The 25688-nt window shown below is 50.2% G+C and overlaps 1 protein-coding gene across 1 annotated transcript; it reads right to left on the reverse strand.

The window, feature by feature from the left end:
* Nucleotides 1-14637: 14637 nt before the first annotated feature.
* Nucleotides 14638-24361, reverse strand: C25H1orf116 (chromosome 25 C1orf116 homolog). The gene is made up of 4 exons (XM_054648809.2): nt 23453-24361; nt 20383-20512; nt 17485-17647; nt 14638-16500 (listed from the first exon to the last, which is right to left on the reverse strand). Exons 2-4 carry the CDS (start codon nt 20467-20469, stop codon nt 15383-15385), a joined length of 1368 nt encoding a protein of 455 aa, XP_054504784.2. The 5' UTR covers nt 20470-20512; nt 23453-24361; the 3' UTR covers nt 14638-15382.
* Nucleotides 24362-25688: the final 1327 nt, after the last annotated feature.

Consider the following 25688-nt stretch of genomic DNA (forward strand, 5'->3'; position numbering starts at 1 on the left):
CAGCTCTCCCACCCCTGAAAACCTTCACCATCACCCCAGCTGCTTGCTAATAATGAAAGGAAAATGTAGAATGGTTTGGGGACTGTTGGATTTGCGGGGTGCCCTGTGGCAGGAGGGAATGATGAATCCAACTCCATGTTCTCACAAGGCTAATTTATTATTTTATGGTACTATATTTTATTAAAGAATACTAAACTAAGCTATACTAAAGAATGCAGAAAGAATACTTCCAGAAGGTTAAAAAAATAATATTGAAAACTCCTGACTCTTTCCAGAGTCCAACAGAGCTTGGCCCTGATTGGCCAAAGAGTCAGAACAATTCGCATGAAACTGATGCAATGAAAATGAAACAATCTCCAAACCCATTCCACATGAGCAAAACACAGGAGAAGCAAATCAGATTATTATTGTTTTCCTTTTTCTCTGATGCTTCTCAGCTTCCCAGGAGCAAAATCCTGGGCAAAAGGATTTTTCCAGAAAATATGAATGCCACAGAGAACCACCCAGGCCAGGCCACCTACCCTTGTGGACGAGCAGCTTGAGGGGGGCTGTGAGCTCAGTGTGCCCACTCCTGGCCCCACACCAGTACCAGCCTGCATCCTCCTCCCTCAGCTGCCCCAGCAGCACCGTGGAGCTGCTGGACATCTGTGCCCGCCCTCGGTGGGACTCCAGCACGAACCCCTCGGTGTCCAGCAGCACCTGGCAGCTCCCTGCCCTCCACCTGCACAGGTATTTCCTCTCGTGGGTGCCCTGGGGGTCCTGGTGGCACTGGAAGGACACTGAGCCCCCGACGGTGCCGCTGAGGAATTTGGGTCTCCTGGGAAGGGTGGAGGCTGCAGGAGAGGGCACAGAGTTAGAATTTCATGTCCTTCACCCAGCACTGAGCCCCCCCATGTGCGGGAATCCATAAAATCAGAGGGGTTTGGGAAAGCTGCAAAAGGCCTCAGAGACAGCAGAACTGGGATTGGAGCTAAGCAGGAGCCATGAGATTGGTCAGCAGAAAAATTATGTGAGAAGTAGAAAAGTAAGGACAAATAGAACAATGGTCTGTGTATTAATGCTTGTCTGGAATAATTCCGTAAGCTGCAGAAAAGTTTATCTAGTGAGATACACTATATATAACATAACATCACATCTAGGGAGTTCTAAGCTTAATAATGGAGCTCTGTGCATTGTGGTTTAAGGCTTACAAGCAAATATTGTATTTGGAATAAGCAAGCATTGTTTAACCAAAGGTAACTGTGCTTATAGTGGTTAGATAGAACTACTGTCAGTATAGATTATGTACTATACAGATATAAATACTGTCAATGTGCTTTTGCTTTGTGTGATTGGTCAGAAAACTTTTAAAGTGAGTTGTAACATTAAGGTCTTGGTGTGCTGCCTGGGATGTGAGCTGGTGGCATCTTCCCATTGTCATAGCCATGGAATGAGAGTGATGCTGGAAAATGAACCAGCTCCAGGCACGTTCCCAGCAGTCCTGTCCTGTTTGGGATTTGTACAGAGTGACAGCGAGCCCCCGACTGTGCCACTGAGGAGTTTGGGTCTCCTGGGAAGGGTGGAGGCTGCAGGGAGGGCACAGAGTTAGAATTTCACACCCCTCACCCAGCACTGAGCCCCCCGTGCCCTGTCCTACCTGCGGCCACCTGCAGAAGCACCTCCTGTGGGCTGTCCTGACCCTTCAATCCTTTTGTCCCACACAGATACAGCCCCGAATCTTCCTCCTTTAAGTCGCTGATCAGGACTTTGAAAGCTCCAGAGCTCTCCTGGGGGGTGATAACGATGCGTCCTTGGTACCTCCTGCTCACAAAGCCATCAGAGCTGGCGATGGGAGTGCAGCTGCTTCTGCCCACTTTGCACCAGAACCTCTTCTGGTCACTTTGGGTGTCCCCAGAGTGGCACAGGACTGTGGCAGAGCCGTGGAGCTGCCCTTGGATGAGCTGGGTTGGCTTTGGCACCGTGGCATCTGTAGGGAGAGAGCAGGACAGGGACTGTCAGCACACAGAGCCCCCAAAACCTGCCCCATCCTTTTGGCTCTACAACTCATCTCAGGCCATGCTGAACTCCAGCAGTTATCTCTCCCAGGAGCCCAGACAAGGCCCTACCTGCCAAAACAGCCAGGGTGAGGCTGGTGTAGAGCCCTCGGTTGGTGCTGCCAATGCCACACCTGTAGGTGCCCGAGTCGCTGCTCCTCAGCCCTGCCATTGTCACTGTGATGCTGCCATTCTGGGGGACATCCCTCAGGGCCACCCTGCCCTGGTAGTGGCTGGAGGTGAAGCTGCTGGAGATGATGGTGGAGCAGAGCCCGTTGGCCGATATTTTACACCAATATTTCCGCTGGAGTTGGTTGGCTGGGGTGGGGGTGTAGAAGCACTGGTGGGTGATGGAGCCCCCAAGGCTTCCTGCCAAAAGCCTGGAGCTGTGCAGGCTGCTGGCCACGGGCCCTGGGGGACAGACAGACAGACAGACAGACAGACAAGGGTTGGGTTACTGCCAGCCAGCCAGCAGAGCCCAGCACGGCTCCTTCCAGGCAGGGCTGGGGTTCTGAGGGGCACCAGGGCACTCAGGGATCAGGAAATCTATTCTGGATGTGGTGTTTCCCTCCATGAGTGCCCCTGGTATCACAGAAAATCTATTCTGGATGTGGTGTTTCCCCCCATGAGTGCCCCTGGTATCACAGAAAATCTATTCTGGATGTGGTGTTTCCCCCCATGAGTGCCTCTGGTATCACAGAAAATCTATTCTGGATGTGGTGTTTCCTCTCCATGAGTGTCCCTGGTATCACAAAAAATCTATTCTGGATGTGGTGTTTCCTCTCCCTGAGTGCCTCTGGTATCACAGAAAATGTATTTTGGATGTGGTGTTTCCCCCCATGAGTGCCCCTGGTATAACAGAAAATCTATTCTGGATGTGGTGTTTCCCCTCATGAGTGTCCCTGGTGTCACAGTCTCCCACCTGTGAGTTCTGCAGCTTTTCATTAGTGAGGCACAAAGCGGCCAAAAATTTCTTGTTACAAGGTCTTCTAAGGCTAAACCATCCAATTAAGAAATGACACTTAATTATCTTCTCTTTTAACTCAATAACTGATCTCTTGAAGTCCACAATGCAGACTTTTCTGCCCAATTACAAAACATCCCTCAAACTTATGAAGAAGGAAGAAAAAGGTGCAGAAGAAGGAAGAAAAAGGTAAAGAAGAAGGAAGAAGAAGGTAAAGAAGAACAACTTGCTTCCACCCTAAAACCTCCATCTCGCTTCATATTTATTTCTATATTCTAAAAACCCCAAACTTTAAGTTTTCCACCCTGTGACATTACACACTTCTAACCAACTCCACACCCGTAATCCCAGTGCTATTAATCAATTTTGGGAAGCTTTCTTTACAGCCTCTGATCAAATGCAGTGTTCTCTGGTGAGTGCCAATAATAATAATAATAATAATAATAATAATAATAATAATAATAATAATAATAATAATAATAATAATAATAATAATAATATTTAAAATTTTCAAAACTTAAAATTTAAAATTCTGAGCATCCAGGATTCCAGCCCAGGTGGGTGTGCAGGGGAGGATCCAGCCTGGTCCCCTGTTCCTGTCAGGGGCTGCCACTCGTGTCTTGCTGACCCTTACCTGGCAGCAGAGCTGCTAGAAGGAGGAGAAGCACCATGTCCAGCCCTCCTGAGCGTTCCCTGGGCAATCCTCACCGTGGGGAGGGGATTTTGCTGATTTCTGTGTTATCAAGCACAAGAGAGAGCTTGTGGCAACCTCTGCAATGCTCTGGGGGCCACCCAGGGCAGGGCTCTGAACCAAAGCTCTGACCTGGCCTGGGCTAAAAAAAAAGAGAATTTTAAAAGGAAAAAAAAGAGTTAATGGTGCTCTGCAGATCTCACACTCCTGCTCTGAACCCTGTGTGTCCCCCCAGTTTGTGCTGGTTTGGGGCACAGCTCCAGTGTCCCCAGTTTGTGCTGGTTTGGGGCACAGCTCCAGTGTCCCCAGTTTGTGCTGGTTTGGGGCAGAGGGCACAGCTCCAGTGTCCCCAGTTTGTGCTGGTTTTGGGGCAGAGGGCACAGCTCCAGTGTCCCCAGTTTGTGCTGGTTTGGGGCACAGCTCCAGTGTCCCCAGTTTGTGCTGGTTTTGGGGCACAGCTCCAGTGTTCCCAGTTTGTGCTGGTTTGGGGCACAGCTCCAGTGTCCCCAGTTTGTGCTGGTTTTGGGGCACAGCTCCAGTGTCCCCAGTTTGTGCTGGTTTGGGGCACAGCTCCAGTGTTCCCAGTTTGTGCTGGTTTGGGGCACAGCTCCAGTGTTCCCAGTTTGTGCTGGTTTGGGGCACAGCTCCAGTGTCCCCAGTTTGTGCTGGTTTGGGGCACAGCTCCAGTGTTCCCAGTTTGTGCTGGTTTGGGGCACAGCTCCAGTGTTCCCAGTTTGTGCTGGTTTGGGGCACAGCTCCAGTGTTCCCAGTTTGTGCTGGTTTGGGGCAGAGGGCACAGCTCCAGTGTCCCCAGTTTGTGCTGGTTTTGGGGCACAGCTCCAGTGTCCCCAGTTTGTGCTGGTTTGGGGCACAGCTCCAGTGTCCCCACTTTGTGCTGGTTTGGGGCTCTGGGCACAGCTCCAGTGTCCCCAGTTTGTGCTGGTTTTGGGGCACAGCTCCAGTGTTCCCAGTTTGTGCTGGTTTTGGGGCACAGCTCCAGTGTTCCCAGTTTGTGCTGGTTTGGGGCACTGGGCACAGCTCCAGTGTTCCCAGTTTGTGCTGGTTTGGGGCACAGCTCCAGTGTCCCCAGTTTGTGCTGGTTTTGGGGCACAGCTCCAGTGTCCCCAGTTTGTGCTGGTTTTGGGGCACAGCTCCAGTGTTCCCAGTTTGTGCTGGTTTGGGGCACAGCTCCAGTGTCCCCAGTTTGTGCTGGTTTTGGGGCACAGCTCCAGTGTCCCCAGTTTGTGCTGGTTTGGGGCTCTGGGCACAGCTCCAGTGTCCCCAGTTTGTGCTGGTTTGGGGCACAGCTCCAGTGTCCCCAGTTTGTGCTGGTTTGGGGCACAGCTCCAGTGTCCCCAGTTTGTGCTGGTTTGGGGCACTGGGCACAGCTCCAGTGTCCCCAGTTTGTGCTGGTTTGGGGCTCTGGGCACAGCTCCAGTGTCCCCAGTTTGTGCTGGTTTGGGGCACAGCTCCAGTGTTCCCAGTTTGTGCTGGTTTTGGGGCACAGCTCCAGTGTCCCCAGCTCTGCTCACTCAGGGCAGAGCCTCAGGATTTCCCTCACTGCAGCCAACAGGGACAGAATATGTAAAAAATGGGGATTTTCACTCAAAGTCACAATTCCCACCAGACTGGAGGACTTGAAGCAATGAGAGCTAATAAAAATGCCCTGTAAAGAGATGAATGTTGTCTTTCTTTTTAAATAAAAAAATCAGTAAAAATGCAATTCCTATGCTTATTTAATCTTTTCTGATGTCCAGCAGTGCAATCCCTCCTTTCCTTAATTCTGCTCTGCGGGACAGAACCCTCAGCTCCATTTTAATCTCATTTAATGTTAGTTTTTAGGCAAGGAGTTGTTTTTTAATGCTAACCCACAAACAGCCATTAAATATAAAGCAGAAAGAGACAAGAAAGAGCTAGAGAAATCCCAGGAGTAAACCATGTATGGTTGGGTTTTTCCTGTCTTTATTTCAGTCTTGTGAAAATGTTTTTAGGATCCATTTTTGGCACCATCCAGAACTAGGGTGCATTTTACCTTGTCCATATCATTTTTTTTGGTTGTTCTTGGCCAAAAAGGGCAGTAATTCAATTTATAGCTTTAAAAGGAAAAAAAAATAAGGGCACAGTGGGGAGAAAAATCAGCATAAGTCACTGCCTTTATTTTTATAGAAATAATTATGTTGAATTTCAGAACTGTTACATCCTGTAGGTGAAATCTCTCTCCTATAATCACTCTTGAACAGCACTGTTCTCCAAAAAAACAATATTTTAAGGGCAAATTGAGACTCACTTACCTTTGATTGTGATGCTTCTTCTGCTGGAAATGTTCTCTTCCTCCACCTCCAGCTCTGATTTTGTTTAATAAAGTTGTTTTTGCAGCCTGCAGCTCGGTTAGTCTTTCCTTTTCTCTTGATGTTTAATTCCTTTTTTTTCATATATTGATGTGTAGATTTTAAGATGGGTGCACTAAAAATCTTCTGAGGTCTCGATGTGCATTGCTGAGCGAAGTGGAGATGGACAAAATGCTCAGAGGGGTGGCAGAGATGTCATCAAAAAGACCCAAAAATGGTCTTTTTTAGCTCTCTAGGGATGTGACCACACCGTGGAAGGGGGGGGGAAAAAGGGTGAAGAGGCCAGGAGCAGAAATTGCAGAGTTTGAGAGGAATTCCCCTGCTCTACAGACAAAATGCTTTCATATCAAACATGCAGCATGTCACAAAATGGTGTTTGCTGTGAGCCACTTCCAGGCAGAACTTCCCACCAAGAACTTTGTGAAAGGTTCCTCAGACACCTGTGCTTTGGCTGGCCCTTCCCTGAGCTCATGTCTGTGTTTGGATCCTGTTTTGGGGTCAAAAAGAAGATTTCTGCTTCCATTTTTGCCCTAAACCAGTGCCTGAAATGTGACCAGGGTGGGTTCAGACCATGGGGTGTGAAGAACAAACTCAGGGCAGTTTGTTCCATAAACACAATTCCTCCTTTGCACCAACCAAAGGACTGAGAGGAGTTTATTTGTTATTTATTTATTTATTGAGGGATAGCTCCAAAACTACAGAGGCATTTCAGTTATTTCCAGGGACTTGGGGCTGCTCTGCCTTCCATTAAAAATGATGGATTAAAAATTAAAAATTCCCACCCGTGGCACCTCTGGGAGGCCCTGGGCTGGCTCCAGCACCTGAGGGTCCCCAGGATGTGCAGGGCAGCATTCCCTGGGTAATGGGTAACCCCTGAGCTCTCAGAGGAACCCATCCCACCTGAGACAGCTCTGATCCTTCAAATGGTACAAAACCAGCAGCATGGCCTCTGAAGTAGCGCTGGAAACATAAAAAGGTTTCATAAAAGGTAAAATAACAAAGCTCTTCTAGAGAAAAACTGAGCTAGGGGTAAGAGGTGCTTGCTCCTGCTAAAACACCCCACAAAACTATTTCCTTTATTATTATTTCCTTTATTAATATTTCCTTTATTATTATTTCCTTTATTATTATTTCCTTTATTATTATTTCCTTTACTCTCTCCTTTTTCTGGTGGATTACCCAGGCTGGACCCCTTTGCCTCTGTCCAATGGGAGCCCCAGGCCTGAGGTGAAGTCCCAAAGGTCCTTTGGGAGGTGTCTTTGTACCAAATTAAGGAGAAAAACTTCTGGGCTTTGTCACAGACACATTTTATGGAAAATCCTTTCCTTAGGATCTTTTCTCCTGAGAAGCTGAGAGGCCTCAGGAACAAAATGTAAGCAATGGTTATCTGCTGCTGTGGAATGCAACAGGTGCATCTGGGATTGGTCTCATGTGGGTGTTTCTAATTAATGGCCAATCACAGCCCAGCTGTCTCAGACTCTCTGGTCAGTCACAAGATTTTATTATCATTTCATTCCTTTCCAGCCTTCTGATGAAATCCTTTCTCCTATTCTTTTAGTATAGTTTGAATATATCATTTTCTTTGAATATAATATACATCATGAAATAATAAATCAGCCTTCTGAAACATGGAGTCAAGATTCTCATCTCTTCCCTCATCCTGGGACCCCTGAGCACCACCACAGGGCTTTTCACCTTTTTAAGCAGACAAAAAAATTATTTGGTCACTCCATCCACAGGGAGCACATTCCTACACCTGGGTGAGGAGTGGGAAGGGTTCAGAGGCAGATTTAGAAATTCTCTCAGTCCTATGGGGTCCAGGGCCTTGACCTTCCCCTCTGTTTTCTGTGTGAGACAATCCCTGAAGCACTTTGGAATCTCCCTGGCTGGGGATAAATTTCCAGTGAATAGTTTTGTGCTGTTAATGGTGATATGAATAATCTTGGATCGCAGTAATTGTTGTGTTTTGTACCAAACCTGTGCCATAAATTCCCCACTCTTGGCTGAGCTCCAGCAGAACTGAGGGCATTTATTGCCCTGAGAGCAGCAAAGCACCAGGATTGGCTTTGTGGGAGCAATAAAATGGGATAAAAGTGCTGGTGGGAACCCCCTGGGAATAATCAGTGTTATTTCAGAGAATCATAAAATCATGGAATTCCAGGAGACCCTCCTGGGGCAGTACCACTGCCTTGCACCCTCCACTGCTAAAGGAGAGTCAAATTCATTTAAATTTAAGTTAAAAAATTTAAAAGTTATATCTAATTTTAAAATTATTTAATTTAAAATAATTAATTTTAAAAATTCAAATCTTAAATTTTAAAAAATTAAATCTTTAAATTATAATTTTAAAATCTTTAATTTTAAAAATTAAATCTTAATTTTAAACTTAATTTTAAGTTTAAATTGAAAGTTAAATTAATTCAGGTAATTAAAGGAGAGTTAAATTCTTCTGGGCTGTGCTATAAAGGAAATTCCTCATCCTTGCTCTGACAGAGGTGCTGGAGGGGGAATCTCCTTCCTGGAGCAGCACCAGGACAGGCAGAGGCTCCATCCCACCATTCCCATCCCTGTGCAGATGTGGAGGTCACTGCCTGCGCCTCAGCCCAGCCTGTCCGTGCTCAGAGCTGTAATTAATTAATGAGAACAAACCCCTGGCTGCTCCTCAGGGCCCAGTCAATGATTAAACCCCTGCTTGGAGCCAGCCAGGGCTGGTTTGGTGCACATAAACCCCTCTGCAAGGAACAACACTGCCCCTGTCTGTCTCCTCCTGGACTTCCAAGCCCAGGGGTGCTGGCAAGAAAAGAGATCTGGGGGAGGTGGAGACCTGCAGGGTGATCCCAAACCCACCAGGATTTAACAGCAGGAACTCCAGGTCTAGCTCTGCTTTAAGATATTATCAGGTAAATTTGCATCCCTGGCAAATAGAGGAAAGCAAAACCCAAACCAATAAAATCTGGTTGCTCTCACACAGCAGTGAAAGGCTGCAATGGCCCTGGTGGGTGTTGGCTCTGTTGGTTTGCAGGGTGTTGCTCCTGTGGGGCCAAGCACGGCTCAGGAGGGAGCTGCAGTGATGAGGTTGGGCCTTTTTTCATTTACAGTTCCATTAGAAACAAAGAACAGGGGCAAAAAAAGGAAAAAAGTGATAATGGATGCTGCTGAACCAAGCTGGGGAACACCAAACCTGGGCTCCAGGATCCAGCTGGGATCACTGCAGGACTGAGCTGGGATCACCCCAGGATCCAGCTGGGATCACTGCAGGATCCAGCTGGGATCCCTGCAGGATAGAGCTGGGATCACTCCAGGATCCAGCTGGGATCACTGCAGGATCCAGCTGGGATCACTGCAGGATCCAGCTGGGATCACCCCAGGATCCAGCTGGGATCACCCCAGGATCCAGCTGGGATCACTGCAGGATCCAGCTGGGATCACTGCAGGATCCAGCTGGGATCACTGCAGGATTGAGCTGGGATCACCCCAGGATAGAGCTGGGATCACCCCAGGATAGAGATGGGATCACTACAGGATCCAGCTGGGATCACTGCAGGATTGAGCTGGGATCACCCCAGGATCCAGCTGGGATCACTGCAGGATCCAGCTGTGCTCTCCAGAATCCAGCTGTGCTCACTCCAGGATCCAGCTGTGCTCTCCAGGATCCAGCTGAGCTCTCTCCAGGATCCAGCTGGGCTCTCCAGGATCCAGCTGTGCTCTCTCCAAGATCCAGCTGTGCTCTCCAGGATCCAGCTGTGCTCTCCAGGATCCAGCTGAGCTCTCTCCAGGATCCAGCTGGGCTCTCCAGGACTGATCTGGGCTCTCTGCAGCCCTGTGGGAGATGCTGGAGGTGTTTGAGGCTTTTTAACCCCGTTCCAGCGCGGTTTGGGCAATAACCAGGACTGAGGCTCTGCCCTTTCACAAGAGGACAAGAACCTTCCCAACCCCACCATGCCTCTCTTCATTACCTTTCTTTTTTCCTTTTTTTGCCCCTGTTCTTTGTTTCTAATGGAACTGTAAAGGAAAAAAGGCCCAACCTCATCACTGCAGCTCCCTCCTGAGCCGTGCTTGGCCCCACAGGAGCAACACCCTGCAAACCAACAGAACCAACACCCACCAGGGCCATTGCAGCCTTTCACTGCTGTGTGAGAGCAACCAGATTTTATTGGTTTGGGTTTTGCTTTCCTCTATTTGCCAGGGATGCAAATTTACCTGATAATATCTTAAAGCAGAGCTAGACCTGGAGTTCCTGCTGGTAAATCCTGGTGGGTTTGGGATCATCCTGCAGGGCAGGGTGAGGGTCTGCACCTCACTCTCAGCCCCAGGGCTCCCCTGATGCGGCCCTGGAGGGGCTGTAATTAACTGTAATTAACACAAATTATTTCTGTGTGCAGCTGCTGCTCCCTGACACTGCCAGAGTCCCACCAGCCACTGCTCCTGAGTTTGATCTTGGTAATGAAAGATGTGCACAGGGATGTTTTTAATTGGGACAGGAGGTCTTGACAGGCTCATGCAGACATGGAAATGACAGGTCTGAGCCAGGGTGGGACTGATGGGTAGGAATTAGATGAATATTCTGTGCAAAATGCAAATTCTGGGTGTTTTCATTGTTGTTTTTAACATTGTTAACACATAAACTCAGTCTGGATAATCAGCCTGAAGACACTGAGGGTACATTTACCAACCCTTCTGAGACTTGTTCCTTCTGCAGGGCTGTGATCTCTCTTCCTGGCTGTTTTGTGTCTGGGCCCTGCTGGGATTTTGCCTTCCAGGCACAAATCAAGTTAAATATGCCCAGAATTAGAGAATCACAGAATGGTTTGAGTTGGAAGGGACATTAAAGCTCATCTCATTCCACCCCCTGCCAGAATATGAAGCCTGAATTTGATTTCAGGAGTCCCAAACAAGACCCCAGGAGTTCTGCTGGGCTCTGCCTGAACCTGGGGGTGGATTTTGTTTGTGTTGCCCCCACCCAGCCTTGGAAAAAGCTGGGATAGTGAAAGGGGGATGAAACTGGAGGAGCTTTAGGGTCCCTTCCCACCCAAACCATGCCATGATTTTATGATGGTGACAAACCAAGAGCCTTTGTTCCTTACAGGCAATTTAAATTTCCAAACCAATGCAGGCTTTCTTTAGAGAGAGGGGCTGACCCGTGGAGGCAATTACACTGAACAATTAACTGATGTTAATGAACTGCTTGCAGCACCGAGCTGCACCCAGCCCTTGCCATCCCTGACCTTGCAGCAGAGGCACCTTTCCAGGACAGGCTGGGAACACCAAACAGGCACAGCCCACACCAGGCCTTCAATCCCTCTGCAAACATCCCTGGAGCTGCAGAGCTGCGCCACAGGAAAGGTGTGCACAGGGTGCTGACCCTCAGAAAGAGTCCAAGGGATGAGAGGCAGGGAAAGGAGCAGGGAAATGCTGGTTTGTAGCTGAGCAATGAATTGAATTATTCTGGGCTGGCAGGGTCCACAGCCAGGCTTTAAATCCCACTCCAAACATCCCTGGAGCTGCAGGGCATCCTCCTCAAGAGCTGCACCACCCCAAAGGTGTGCACAGGGTGCTGACTCTCAGAAAGAGTCCAAGGAATGCACGGCACTGAGGCAGGGAAACGCTGGTTTGTAGCTGAGCAATGAATTGAATTATTCTGGGCTGGCACAGTCCACAGCCAGGCTTTCAATGCCTCTGCAAACATCCCTGGGGCTGCTCTGCATGGAGAGAAGGGCAGGACATCCTCTAAAGAGCTGCACCACACCAGAGGTGTGCACAGGGTGCTGACCCTCAAAAGGAATCCAAGGGATGAGAGGCAGGGAAAGGAGCAGGGAAATGCTGGTTTGTAGCTGAGCAATGAATTGAATTATTCTGGGCTGGCAGGGTCCACAGCCAGGCTTTGAATCCCACTCCAAACATCCCTGGAGCTGCAGGGCATCCTCCTCAAGAGCTGCACCACCCCAAAGGTGTGCACAGGGTGCTGACCCTCAGAAAGAGTCCAAGGAATGCAGGGCACTGAGGCAGGGAAACGCTGGTTTGTAGCTGAGCAATGAATTGAATTATTCTGGGGCTGGCACAGTCCACAGCCAGGCTTTCAATGCCTCTGCAAACATCCCTGGGGCTGCTCTGCATGGAGAGAAGGGCAGGGCATCCTCTAAAGAGCTGCACCACCCCAAAGGTGTGCACAAGGTGCTGACCCTCAAAAGGAATCCAAGGGTTGTGAGGCAAGGAAATGCTGGTTTGTAGCTGAACCATGAATCCAATTATTCTGGGGCTCCACACTCCACAGCCAGGCTTTAAATCCCTCTCCAAACATCCCTGGAGTTGCTCTGCATGGAGAGAAGGGCAGGGCATCCTCTAAAGAGCTGCACCACACCAGAGGTGTGTACAGGGTGCTGACCCTCAGAAAGAGTCCAAGGAATGCAAGGCACTGAGGCAGGGAAACGCTGGTTTGTAGCTGAGCAATGAATTGAATTATTCTGGGCTGGCATAGTCCACAGCCAGGCTTTAAATCCCACTCCAAACATCCCTGGAGCTGCAGGGCATCCTCCTCAAGAGCTGCACCACCCCAAAGGTGTGCACAAGGTGCTGACCCTCAGAAAGAGTCCAAGAATTTGAGGCAGCGAAAGGAGCAGGGAAATGCTGGTTTGTAGCTGAGGTGGCCTCAATCCCTGCAGGAGCAGGAGTAGGAGAAGGAGTAAGAGTAGGGCAGGAGCATGAGTAGGAGTAGGAGCAGGAGTAGGGCAGGAGCAGGAACAGGAGCAGGGTCAGGAGCAGGAGCAGGATCCCTCTGCCAGGAGGAGAAGGAGAAGGAGAAGGAGAAGGAGAAGGAGAAGGAGAAGGAGAAGGAGAAGGAGAAGGAGAAGGAGAAGGAGAAGGAGAAGGAGAAGGAGAAGGAGAAGGAGAAGGAGAAGGAGAAGGAGAAGGAGAAGGAGAAGGAGAAGGATCCCTCTGCCAGGGGCAGAAGTAGGAGCAGGATCCCTCTGCCAGAAGCAGGAGAAGGAACAGGGGTAGGAGTTAGGAGCAGGAACAGGAGCAGGATCCCTCTGCCAGCAGCAGGAGCAGGAGTAGGAGTAGGATTAAGAGCAGGAGCAGGATCCCTGTGCCAGGAGCAGGAACAGAAGCAGGAACAGGAACAGGGGCAGGAACAGGGGCAGGATCCCTGTGCCAGCAGCAGAAGCAGGAACAGAAGGAGGAGCTGGGACAGGAGCAGGATCCCTCTGCCAGCAGCAGGAGCAGGAGCAGGATTAAGAGTAGGAGCAGGATCCCTGTGCCAGGAACAGGAGCAGGAGCAGGAACAGGGGCAGGATCCCTGTGCCAGGAGCAGGAGAAGGAGCAGGAACAGGAGCAGAATCCCTGTGCCAGGAGCAGGAGCAGGAGCAGGAGCAGGAGCAGGAGCAGGGGCAGGATCCCTGTGCCAGCAGCAGGAGCAGGAGAAGGAGCAGGAGCAGGAACAGGGGCAGGATCCCTGTGCCAGCAGCAGGGCTGGGCTCTGGGTGGCACCAGGCACAGTCGTGGGCTGCTCTTGCATCAGGCCCCAGCCCTGGGGCATAAACAGCTCAGTTTCTAAGGGCTACAAACACATCCAGCGGGTAAAATTCCATATTGCCCTGGCAGGATTAAAGAGCTGGTGGAATGGGACTTGCCTGTGGTGAGTGATTCAGCCCAGAGCATCTGGCAGCTCCAGGAAAGGCACAGAAATGTGGAGTTCATGCCCAGAGGAATGACCCTGCTGCTCTCTGGCTGTTGTTTTAATTTGTTCTCTTTTGTTCCCACTTCATAGCAGCTCCTGTTTGTGAGCATCACCACGTCACAGAGCGATAAGGGATCTTTGGGAGTGAGATTTCTCCTTGGAAATCTGAACAAAACTCAGCCTTCATGACACCAGCACACAATGGCTCTGACTAAAGCCAAGGATTGGAAGAGAAGCCTTTTGTTTCCAAAACAATCTGGTTTTAAGAAATGTTTAGGTTCTGTTTCAGGGCAAAAATGCTTTGAGAGAGTCCTTAACGCTCTCCTCCTTTCTCGTTAGATGAACAAGGTGAGATTTCCCTTGGGACTTGCACAATGCAGGTGCTGAGCACTCAGAGGAGAAAAAAGAGAGCTCAGAGGGGAGGAGCACAGGGATGAAAACACAGCTTTAACCCAGGCAGGAGCTTGGCTGACCCTTTTATCTCCCCCCCTCTCCTCTCTGTGTCCTTGCTGCCTTTAAAGTCAAACATTTGCAGGTGGAAGTGCCCAGCCCGAGCTGCAGGGGCTGGGGGGAGCCTCTGGGGCTGGCTCAGGCCTGGCAGCAAACATGGGAGCACCAGGAATTCCACATTCCCTCTTTGTGCCTGCAGGGAGAGCTGGCAATTACAGAACCATGCAACGCTTTGGGTTGGAAGGGACCTCAAAGCTCTGCTTGTTCCTCACAGGCAGGGGCCACCTTCCACCATCCCACGGAAGGCTTTGCCTGTGCTGATCAAATAATTCCATTTTCTAGGTGGAACAGACCTGACTTGGCTCATCCTTTCTCTCAGAACTCTTTGTTTTAAACCCCTTTTGTTTTTGTTTTTAAAATATTTAGGGGCATTTATTATTTACCTGACTGTGACATAAATCTGTACCACATGGCACTTTCTGATCACACACAGGTTTATTTAGGGACATCAGCCACCTCTGTTCCCCAGGGTGAGCAGCAAGGTGTTGGCAGCATCGGAGGTGCCAGGACAGCTCAGAAGGGAGGAGCTGGAGCTGTCCCAGCTTTGCATCTGCCCCATTTTGGGCAGCACTTCTGGATCTGACACCAGCACAGCCTCTGGCCTCCTCAGCTGTGTTTTCCTGCAGTTCAAGCCTCTTCCAGGTGCTGGATGCAGGTGGTCAGGGCTGGGTGGGAGAGCAGAGTGTGCCAGGGAGGCAGTGGCATGTCTGGGCAGCCCACCCAGCAGGCAGTGATGATTTTGCAAGGCACTTTCACATGGCAGGTGAGTGCTCAGCTCCCAGAGGCTGTGATAAAATTAATTTAAAAAACCCCAAAAAGTCCTAAAGGAGCAGCAAAGTCCAGCAGTTCTTCCCAGAGGCGCTTTATCCACAGGCAACCCTTTTGAAAACAAGCCAAACCCCGAATTCCATGGCTTCCCTGTTTTGATGGATCCCCAAATGCCCTAAAGCCCTTGCAGGAGAACACACCCCATCCACACCGAGAGCTGCCTGGTATAAAAATCCCATGTACACCTGCTATATACAAAATATCCTGTACACGCCGCCTTCCTTTACTCCATGTGAAGCTCCCAGCCCCTCTGGCAGCAGATGCTCGTGCCCCAGGGCAGTGCAGGCCGCTGGATTTGGGGTGAAAATCCCCTTTTCCACCAGCCCCCACGAGCTACTCCTTCAGCAGCCCCAGCTTCTTGAGCGCCTCGCGCCGATTCTCATCGGCCGCGCCTTTGGGCGAGATCTTCACGCTGACGGCAGAGCGTGGCGGCCTGGGGAAGCTGGGCAGAGGGTGGGATCTCCTCTTGCTGCTCTTGTCCTTCTCCTCCTGCTCCTTGAGCCCCCCAAAGTCCTTCCCTGCCGCGGGGGAGGCGGGCCGGGGGCGGCTGCGGAGGAAGCTGGGTGCCAGGCGCTCGATGAAGGACATCTTGCCCAGGGAGCTGCTGCTGCTGCGCCCGTTCTGCTCCTTGGGGCTGCCCATGGAGCTGCCCAGCCCCACCCCAGAGCGCTCCAGGGTGTTGGATTTGAAGGGGATCTGCCGGATCCCCGGTACAGGGCCCTCCCCAGGCTGTGGTGTCTCCCTGGGGTGGGGATGGAGGTGGGCGCTGGGCTCCCGCCTGTCCTGGGACAGTCCCAGCTTCTCCAGGGCCTCCCTTCGGGCTTTCTCCTTCTCCTTGGGGTCGAGGTGGCCTGAATTCCCCTTCTCAGCAGTGCTGTCGCTGGCAGGGCTGGCCTGGGAGGTGGCTGAGGGTGGAGGTGCTGCTTTTACCTTCTGGTTGTGCTCCGGCACAGGGCTGGTCCTGCTGGTTTTCAGGATGATGTTTGGGGGCAATTTCCGCGGTTTGGGGGCGGTTGGAGGCCCACGTTTGGCATCAGGGTCCTGAGGGGCCTCCTCCAGCGTGGATTTCTCCTGATGGCCCCATGAAGTCCAAGTCTTGGTCTCCTTGGGTGCCTCCCCCCTGGCACCTGAGCGCTGGCTGCGTGACCACTCCAGGTCTTCCTGAAAAGGGTCTGGAGGTTGGATAATCACGGACTTGGTGTGGCTTCCCAGGTCCAGCCTGCCCTCCTTGGGCACCTCCTGGGCAGGTTTTCCTGCTGGCACTGTGGGGACACCTCCTTTGCTGCCAGAAGCTCCATTTGCTGCAGGGATGTTCCTGGGGAGGCTGGAACAACCCGGGCCTGGAGCAGCTGCTGGGGCTGAGCTGGATGGGGCAGAGATGATTTTACCACTCCTCTGTTCAGCCCCACGGTGCTGAGCTCTGCTTGCAGGGGGAGTCCTGCTCCCCAAATCTGGGAAGAGAGGGAGTTGGAGTCATGCTCTGGACACAGAACAGCCCTCACCCCTTCTGGGCCAGCACAGGCACCCAGGAATCCCCCAGCTCCTCTGATGTGGAAACCCAGAGCACACAGGGAATATTTCTCTGTCTGCTCTGGGGTGCCCTGACCCCCAGGGGAACTCTGACTTTGACCCTCATCCATGGAGAAAGTTTCCTGGACTTCAAGATAGACTGGAATACCCAAAAGTGCGAAATAGATTATACAGAGTAGTGTGGGTGTATCATTTAGGTGGGAAATTGAGGTTTTGGGATTTTTAATATGTTGTGGATGGAAGCAAGATGGAGGGCACAGGGTGTCCTCCTGGGCTTCTTCTTCCTGCTTCTTCTTCCTCCTTCTCCATGGGTTTGGGTGGCATTTTGTAATTGGGCAGAAAAGTCCCCATTGGGGGCTCTGTGGGATCAGTTATTGGGTTCAAAGGGAAAATAATCTAGGTGTTCTTAATTGGATGGTTTAGTTTTAAAAGACCTTGTAAGAAGAGATTGTTGGCCATTTTGTGCCTTCTAATGAAAAGCTGCAGAACTCACAGTAGTGAGACTGTTTTACTGATAAGAAATAATGAACACCTGAGTCCAAACATGAACAATCATCCCAAGTGCCTTCAATCCAGACCCAGAGAAACCCACAACTGGTACCCCCACACTCTGATCCATCACTGCTGGGGAAATTGGATCCTTTGGGCCTGACAGAGCCTCATTAATTACTGTGATTACTGACACTGAGCACGATCCCTGCAAGATATTTATATATTGTAGAATTTCAAAGCCATTGAGTTGAGGTATCAGAAAATTCTGTAAAATATTCATGCCTAGACAGGACGTGTATTGTACATATCTGTGCTTGAGAATAAGGCCTGCATGAAACTATTTTGGAGAAGGAAATAAATAGATTTCTATGTTTTATATTAAAATCTTATCTGCAGAAGGGTTTCCAGCTCACCCCGGGGCACAGGGCCTTTCCTGGGCTTGGAGGGCTCCCCGTAGTCGGTGTCATCTGTGGACACCCCACTGTCCCCCTCTGCATCCAGGGAGCCAATGGTTTCCTCCAGGAACATCAAACACTCCTTCTCTTCCACAGATAAATAGTCATAGCTGTTGTCACTCTGGAAAAATAAAAAGATAAAGCAGAGCAGGTAAGATAAAGAGGTTTACATTATACACACTATATATATATATATATATATAGTGTGTATATATATATATATATATAGTGTGTATATATAGTATATAGAAACAAAAATATATATGTATATATTTATTATATATACATATAAAATATATAAATATATATGTATATATTTATAAGTGTGTATAAATATATACAAGAAAGAGATGTTTACTTTATACTACATATATATATAAAATACATATAAGTATATATGTAGTGTGCATCTAGAGTATATAGAAATACAAATATTTTATATTTTTATATGTATATATTTATTATATAAACATATAAAATATATAAAAATATAAATGTATAGATTTATAATATATGTATGTGTATGAATATATAGAAATATATATAAGAAAGAGAGGTTTACTTTATACTATATATAAAAGAAAGATATATGTAGTGTATATATAGTATATATAAATATATATAAATATATAAGCATAATATATTTGTATGTATTTATTATATATAAGAAAGAGGTTTAATTTACACTAAATATATAATATATATATACATATAAATATATATGTAGTATATATATTATAGATAAATATATATTTATATATATTTATAATATATATGTGTATATAAATTTATATAAGAATGGTACTTTATACTATATATATGAGAGGTTTATGTTATACTACACACATATATAACTTTATATCTATAACTTTTAATATCTATTAAAACTGTATGCATTTTAATATATTACATGTTATTTTAATATTTTCTATATTTATATTTAATGTCTAGGTAGTTTAGAGAACCTGTGACAGTTGCTTGTCCAGTGGCTGTTCAATAATGAGTATTTACAGATCCAGAAAACTAGATAGCCTCCTCTAAAAATAAGAAATATATATATACTTAAAGCCTTTTTTATATTACCCTCCTCTGTGGGTCAGAAGGTGGATTATTCTGAACTTGGGAACTTGGCCTCTAATTTTCAGTTCTTTAAACTGAAATGAGAGCAGATGGGTAACAAATCTGTGGGTACAGACACCTGTAGTGCTCTGCAATGCTGAATCTGAACAGAGAACACCACCAACACTGAAGGGCTCTGTGCAGGTGATGAACTCTCCTTGTTCTCCCATTCATTCCTGAGCCAGAATTGTTTAATTTTTGTTGTATTTTGAGCACCAGGAGATGTTATTGCAGTATCAGATATCAGAGTGATTCCTGCAACCTGTCATGAACAAAATGAGGCACAGGACAGGATGGAATGTGCATCAGATCAACAAGCACAGGGCAGGAATTATTATCCCAGGTGGAGTTGTTTTGCAGGGACACCTTATCCAAATCTTTTACCAGGCAGTATCACAACCAGTTCTTCCATCCCCATTAAACTCAGAGGGTTTGGTTCTGGTTTGCAATGCATCAAATGGAAAAGCTGCCAGGACTGAGCTGCTCTCACACATATCAATTATGCTCCAAGTCAGGCAGGATGTAATTAGCCCATCAATCTTGGGATCAGTGTTGGGAGACAAACAAGCTTTAATGGACAGATAGTGAAAAATTACACATCTACACCCATGGTCCCAACTCATCCCTGCCTTAACTGGGGAATTCATCTGGTGCCAGGCAGGAGGAGCTCAGCAGGAGGAGCTCAGCAGGAGGAGCTCAGCAGGAGGAGCTCGGCTCGCTGTCTCCTGCAGGTGTTGTCACTGCTTGGAGCCAGCGTGACCCAGTTACACAACTGGTCTGGTCCCTGCACCCCTGGCAGCACAGGAGCCTCTGCAGGGACAGGATCCCCTCTCCAGGGACAGAACACCCTCTCTAAGGATCCCTTCTCCAGGGACAGAACACCCTCTCTAAGGATCCCTTCTCCAGAGACAGGATCCCCTCTCTAAGGATCCCCTCTCCAGGGACAGAACACCCTCTCTAAGGATCCCTTCTCCAGGGATCCCCTCTCCAAGGATCCCCTCTCCACAGATCCCTTCTCCAGTGACAGGATCCCCTCTCCAGGGCTCCTCTCTCCAAGGATCCCCTCTCCAGAAACAGGATCCCCTTTCCAAGGATCCCCTCTCCACAGATCCCCGCTCCAGGGACAGGATCCCCTCTCCAGGGGATGGATCCTCTATCCAGGGATGGGATTCTCCCTCCAGGGCTCCCCTTTCCAGAAACAGGATTCCCTCTCCAGGGTTCTCCTCTCCAGGGATTCCTTCTCCAGGAACAGGATCCCCTCTCCAGGAACAGGATTCCCTCTCCAAGGACAGGATCCCCTCTGCAAGGACAGGATTCCCACTTCAGGGACAAGATCCCCTCTCCAGGGACAGGATCCTCTCTCCAGGTCTCCCTTCTCTAGGGATGGGATCCCCCCTCCAGGGCTCCCTTCTCCAGGGACAGAATCCCCTCTCCAGGGATGGGATCCCCTCTCCAGGGATGGGATCCCCTCTCCAAGGATGGGATCCCCTCTCCAGGGCTCTGTCCTGCCCCACAGCAGCCCCTGCAGCACTAAGAGCTCCCCACACACGTGGCAGGATGGGAAGGCTGGGAGTGCTCTGGGGCAGGGATTCAGGAATCCACCTGGTCCTGCTGCTGTCTCAGGGCCTCCAGCTGCCTCCAAAGCACTGACAGAGAGCAGATTTGGGCTGAGATCTGCCCAAAATCCTTCTCCAGCCCAGAGGGGGGAGCTGGGCTGGGCACCCCAGGGTTACTCACCCGCTGGGAGTGGTTGGAGGCCGTGCTGACCATGCTGTCACAGCTGCCAGAGTTGCAGCCAGCCATCCCCAGCTCCTTCCTAGGCATAGCCTGGGCTGCCCTGGAGGCTGGCACAGCGGGAATATCCTGGCTGGAGCAGGAAAAAGGAGAAACATTGAGTTGTGAGGTTCCCCCAGGGGTGACTCAAGCACGCTGGGAGGGAGACAGGCAGGCTCTGAAGCTGCTGGATGGAGGAATTGTGCTCCACCTTGAGCTGCTGGATGGAGGAATTGTGCTCCACCTTCAGCTGCTGTCTCCAGGAGAAGGCACAGCTGGGCTTTTAAAAGTTTCCTCAAAATAATTGGGAATAGGGAAATCTCTGCACAGCCAGCTGGTGTTGGTGGCTCTCTGCTCACCACACAGGGGTGGATAAGGCACAGGAAAAGCTGTGAGCCTGGCTCAGAAATGCCAGCACAGCCCCAGCCCCAGCTCATGGGACCTCTTTCCTCTGCCACACCCTGTGCCAGCCCTGCAGCTTGAACTTGTGAACGTGCTGGCCCCAAATGCTGCTGGTTACTCACATCCTTGCTCTGTCAGGAGCTTCCTCCTGGCGAGGAGCTGCCTCTGCCACCCTTCCTTGGGGGCCCTGGGGAGGTGTCCCCAGGGAGGTGGCCCCAGGGAGGTGTCCCTGGGCCTTTGGGGCACGCCTGGGTGTGTTTGGGCACAGGCTGTGGGCAGCAGGGCAGGCTGGGGGGGGTTCAAGCAGCACCCCAATGTCCCCTTTGCTCACAGCAGATGCAGCCCAGACCTCCCATCACCAGTGGGACCCCAGTGTGGCAGCAGGGTGACAAACAGCCTGGATTTGGGTTTCTCACATTGGGACAGGGTGCCCAGGGCGCTGCTGAGCACCCACAGAAGGTGCCATTACTGAGGGATGCAAAGCACCGAGCTTCCAAAAATTCCTGGCACTACTGAGTCCCCTCCACATGCACCACCCACTTTTTGGGGAGGGATTTGGGTTTCCCCCCAGCCAGGGGGCAGAGGGCACAGTTACCCCTGCCCACAGCTCTGCTGAGCACCCACAGAAGGTGCCATTACTGATGGATGCAAAACACCGAGCTCCCAAAATTTCCTGGCACCATCAATGGCACCACAGAAGGTGCCATTACTGAGGGATGCCGAGCACTGGGCTTCCAAAATTTCCTGGCACCACCAATGAGTCTCCTCCACGTGCACCACCCTGTTCCTGGGGAGGGAGCTGGGCTGTGGGGGCGAGAGGGAGCAGCAAAGCAAACACCAACAGCCCCTGCAAGACACACGGACCCACGCGAGAGGATTTGCTCCTCGGGAGACAGAGGAGCCCTTTGTGCTGTAACCTGCAGGCAGGAACACTCTGCTGCTTTTTTTTTTTCCTTGTAGCAGGATCAGGGAATTAGATCCAGAGATAAAGTGAGCAGAACTGGCTGCTTGTTCAGAGTGTTAGACCCTGAAAGAATTCCTTTGTAATTGGAATACGCCGCAAAAATCAGATTTCGACACCCACGCCCTGACAGGTCTAATCCTTCCACGCAGGAGGAGTTTAATATTTCAGTCTCAGCTTTGCATTATTTACTGCTTAAGTGACGTTGAAGTAAGTGGTGGCTTTGGAACAGCAATTCCCTGGATTCTTTGAATTCAGATCTCTTCATAGCCAGGGATTTGAGCTGTGAGGAAGCAGAGCTGAGCTTGGGGGACTTCAGGCCTCTGCAGGGTTTTACTATGCACTGGAGCATCCATAATGTGAAATTTAGATTTATATCAAAACTATTCTAGATTTACATCGACTCCTGAGTAGCAGGAGGCTTGGCCATGGTTGTTGTGCTGCTCCTGGCTGCCTCCCTCCCAAATTTCAGACAGCAAAACCCTCCTGGGGAAGTGAAAGCCTCGCTGGAACTTGAGCGTGCAGCTGCTTGGGGCCAGCAGGGAGGCATTTTCTCCATGAGGATCCTCTCCACCACCAATCCACTTAAGAAATTATTTTTCTCTCATTCAAAACCAGAATTTGCAGGGATCTCAAGCAGCTGCCAAGGCTTTGGCACCCACTGAGCCCCAGCTCATGGGAGGCAAAGTCCAGCCCGAGCTCGCCGGGCACTACAGAGGATCTGCACCGAAACAAGAAGTTCCTTTTCCTACCCATTAGTTCTTGATATGATTACAGCTCCAGCACACTCATCCAGCACAGGAAAGGGGAAAAAATCAATGTTGAAACCCTCGGTTTTAATGATTCAGAAGGACTTTAGTTCCTTCTTTGCCACAACAGTAACAACCACAAACTAAAAACGTGACTGACTGTTTGATTTAAAAGACACAGTACTCAAGAAACTGGTTTATAGCTGGGTTCCAGTGGTGTAGCTCTCTTCCCCAAGTAAAAACATATCTGGAAGAAGCTATTTTTTATCAAAATCCATAGGCCAGGTCCCTCAGCTCTTGTGGCCGTTGCCATAACTGTCCTTGAAAAGCCCACGGAGCCATCAAAGAGGTGCCGGGTGGCAATTAATGCTAATTGCTTTAGAGAAGAGGCTACTTTCTTTCAGCCAGCACCACTCCAAGCTCTTCATCCCGGGGTTAGAACATCTCATTTTGCTGTCTGGGGTACAGCAACCAGACCCCTCCTGCCTGGGAAAGGCTTTGTGCTGGCCAGCCCCAAACACAACCCAAAGCAAACCCTGCCTTGCAGGCACTGTCCCAGTTCTGGGCAGCCCAGGGGATGGATCCCAGCTCAGTCCCAGCTCTGGATGGATCCCAGCTCAGTCCCAGCTCAGGGGCAAAGGGGTCAAGGGCAGATCTGAATTTCCTCCTATCTCAACAGGTAAATGAAGCACCCCGGCAGGTGGAAACCTGTGCTCGAGACAACCTGAGATGTTTCCTCAGCTTTCCTCCCACCACCACCACCTCATCCAGCTTTGCTGGTGAATCCCCCACCACATTTCACCCTTGCAAAAGCAGAGCCCTGCAGGTACCCAGAGCCCCCCAGCCCATCCAGCAGGAGAAGCACAGAAAGCAAAGGACAAGCAGGGACAGAAATGATTATTAATCCGTTTTGTAGTTTTACCAGGCTGTCCGTCGTTCCGTGCTGCCCAATTCCTTGTCCCGGCCGTGCCTATCCCGGGACTTCTTTGCTTTTCTGGGCTAACCAAACACAGCCGGGTTACACATTAACTCCGCTCCGCCGCAGATAAGGTGGAGTGCTCGGCAGGTACGTCCTGACAGGCGATCCCTGGCCCCTCACCTGCACCCAGCCCGAGTGCAATTCATCCTGCAGCCCTGCCAGGCGCTTTTCCTGCTCTTCCAGCCTGGATCGCGGCGTGGCTGAACCCCCAAACCCCGTCCGTGCTGGGTGTGAGCTGGGGCAGCTCTGCCGGTGCCACCCAGCTCCTTCACTTCCCTGCTGTCCCCTGCTGTCCTGGGCACGGCTTTGGCCGATAGGAGACTCCTTAATCCGTCATCCTGTTCTGCCGCATAGCTGCTGGCTGACAGCGGAGCCCTGAGCCCAGCCTTGCCCTCGCTAATTACCGGGTTTACTCTCCGGGATGCCGGGCTCAGCTCTGCAAACAGCCTGGCCCGGGACAGGTCGCTACTTGCATTTCGCCACAGCTTCCCAGAGGCCAAAAGTTTGCTGCTTGCAAAGGAAGGAGGTTGTAAAGACAGGCAGAAAGTGTTTTGGGGAGGGAAGATTCGGCACGGATTTATTGACGTGCCCAGGTCTGCGCAGCTCCCCGGCTCCGGCTGCCTGTCCCGACCTGCAGCTGCTTTTGCCCCAGTTGGCACCGTGCCCTGTGGGCACCAAAACCCTCTGCAAGCTCCTTCCCCGTGCTGGGGACTCCTTCCCCAGGCAGCTCCTGGAGCTCTGGTGAAAGCTGAAGCCCCCCAAGATGCCCATCAGGCTCATCCTCACACTGAAACCTTCTCAGAACCTCTGCTGAAGCCCCCCAAGATGCCCATCAGGCTCATCCTCACCTTCTCAGAACCTCTGCTGGTGAAAGCTGAAGGCCCCCAGGATGCACATCAGGCTCATCCTCACACTGAAACCTTCTCAGAACCTCTGCTGAAGCCCCCGAGATGCCCATCAGGCTCATCCTCACCTTCTCAGAACCTCTGCTGGTGAAAGCTGAAGCCCCCTGAGATGCCCATCAGGCTCATCCTCACACTGAAACCTTCTCAGAACCTCTGCTGGTGAAAGCTGAAGATGCCCAAGATGCCCATCAGGCTTGTCCTCATACTGACACTGTCTCAGAACCTCTGCTCATGAAAGCTGAAGATGCCCAAGATGCCCATCAGGCTCATCCTCACCTTCTCAGAACCTCTGCTCATGAAAGCTGAAATGCCCAAGATGCCCATCAGGCTCATCCTCACACTGAAACCTTCTCAGAGCCTCTGCTGGTGAAAGCTGAAAAGCCCAAGATGCCCATCAGGCTCATCCTCACACTGACACTGTCTCAGAGCCTCTGCTGGGGCATTTCTCCAGCAGCATCTCCTGAGCCCCTTGTGCCATCTCTGCTGCCTCCTCCAAAAAGGGGCCCAGCTGTCCCCACCCTGTGCAGGTGACACGGACCCCCAGGGGCAGGCAGAGAACAGCAGAGCCTCCTTCTTACCCTGACTTTGGGCTCTGTTGTTAAAATTGGAGCTTTCCCTGCTGATTAACAATGCTTTGGCCATTCCCCACACACAGCATGGACTTGTACCTGCTTGACAAGGTGCTGCTCACTGCAAATCTACAAACACCCTGCAGGAAATTTCCAGGGCTGACACAGCTGCTGGATTCATTCGCATTTCCACGCTCCAAAGATTTTTTTTTTTTATTGGTATTTTTAGCAAAAGGATTTGTTACCACACATGTTCCCTGCTCCACAGAACAGGGAAGTGGAAACATCAGCTAATTAAAGCCAGGGGAAGATGGAAGGAGAGCAGATGACCCAGAGGCTTCCACTGGCAGTGCTGAGCCCAGCCAAGTGCTGTTCCAGAAGGGAACATGTGCTGCAGAGCAAATCCACAAAGCTGAGAGCCCCAGCCAGCCCCAGCCCTTTGTGATGTCCCTGGTGAGGGATGGGGATGCAGCCAGAGCTGCTGGAGCATTGTCACAACCAGGGGTTGAGGGCAGGATTGGTGCCAGGGCTTCAGGAGCTGTGAGCTTAAACATGGTATTAATTAATTAATGAAGTGGGTTTGGTTAATGCACCCTAGCAGCTGCCTGAGCTGTTTGCTGTCCCAAACCCAGGTTTCCCCAGCTTTTAGTGAATTAATTTTAATTTGAAGTGGAAGCTTTAGAGCTGCGTGGGTTTTGTCGAGTT

Source organism: Agelaius phoeniceus, chromosome 25, assembly GCF_051311805.1.
Source record: "Agelaius phoeniceus isolate bAgePho1 chromosome 25, bAgePho1.hap1, whole genome shotgun sequence".
NCBI classification, from domain to species: domain Eukaryota; kingdom Metazoa; phylum Chordata; class Aves; order Passeriformes; family Icteridae; genus Agelaius; species Agelaius phoeniceus.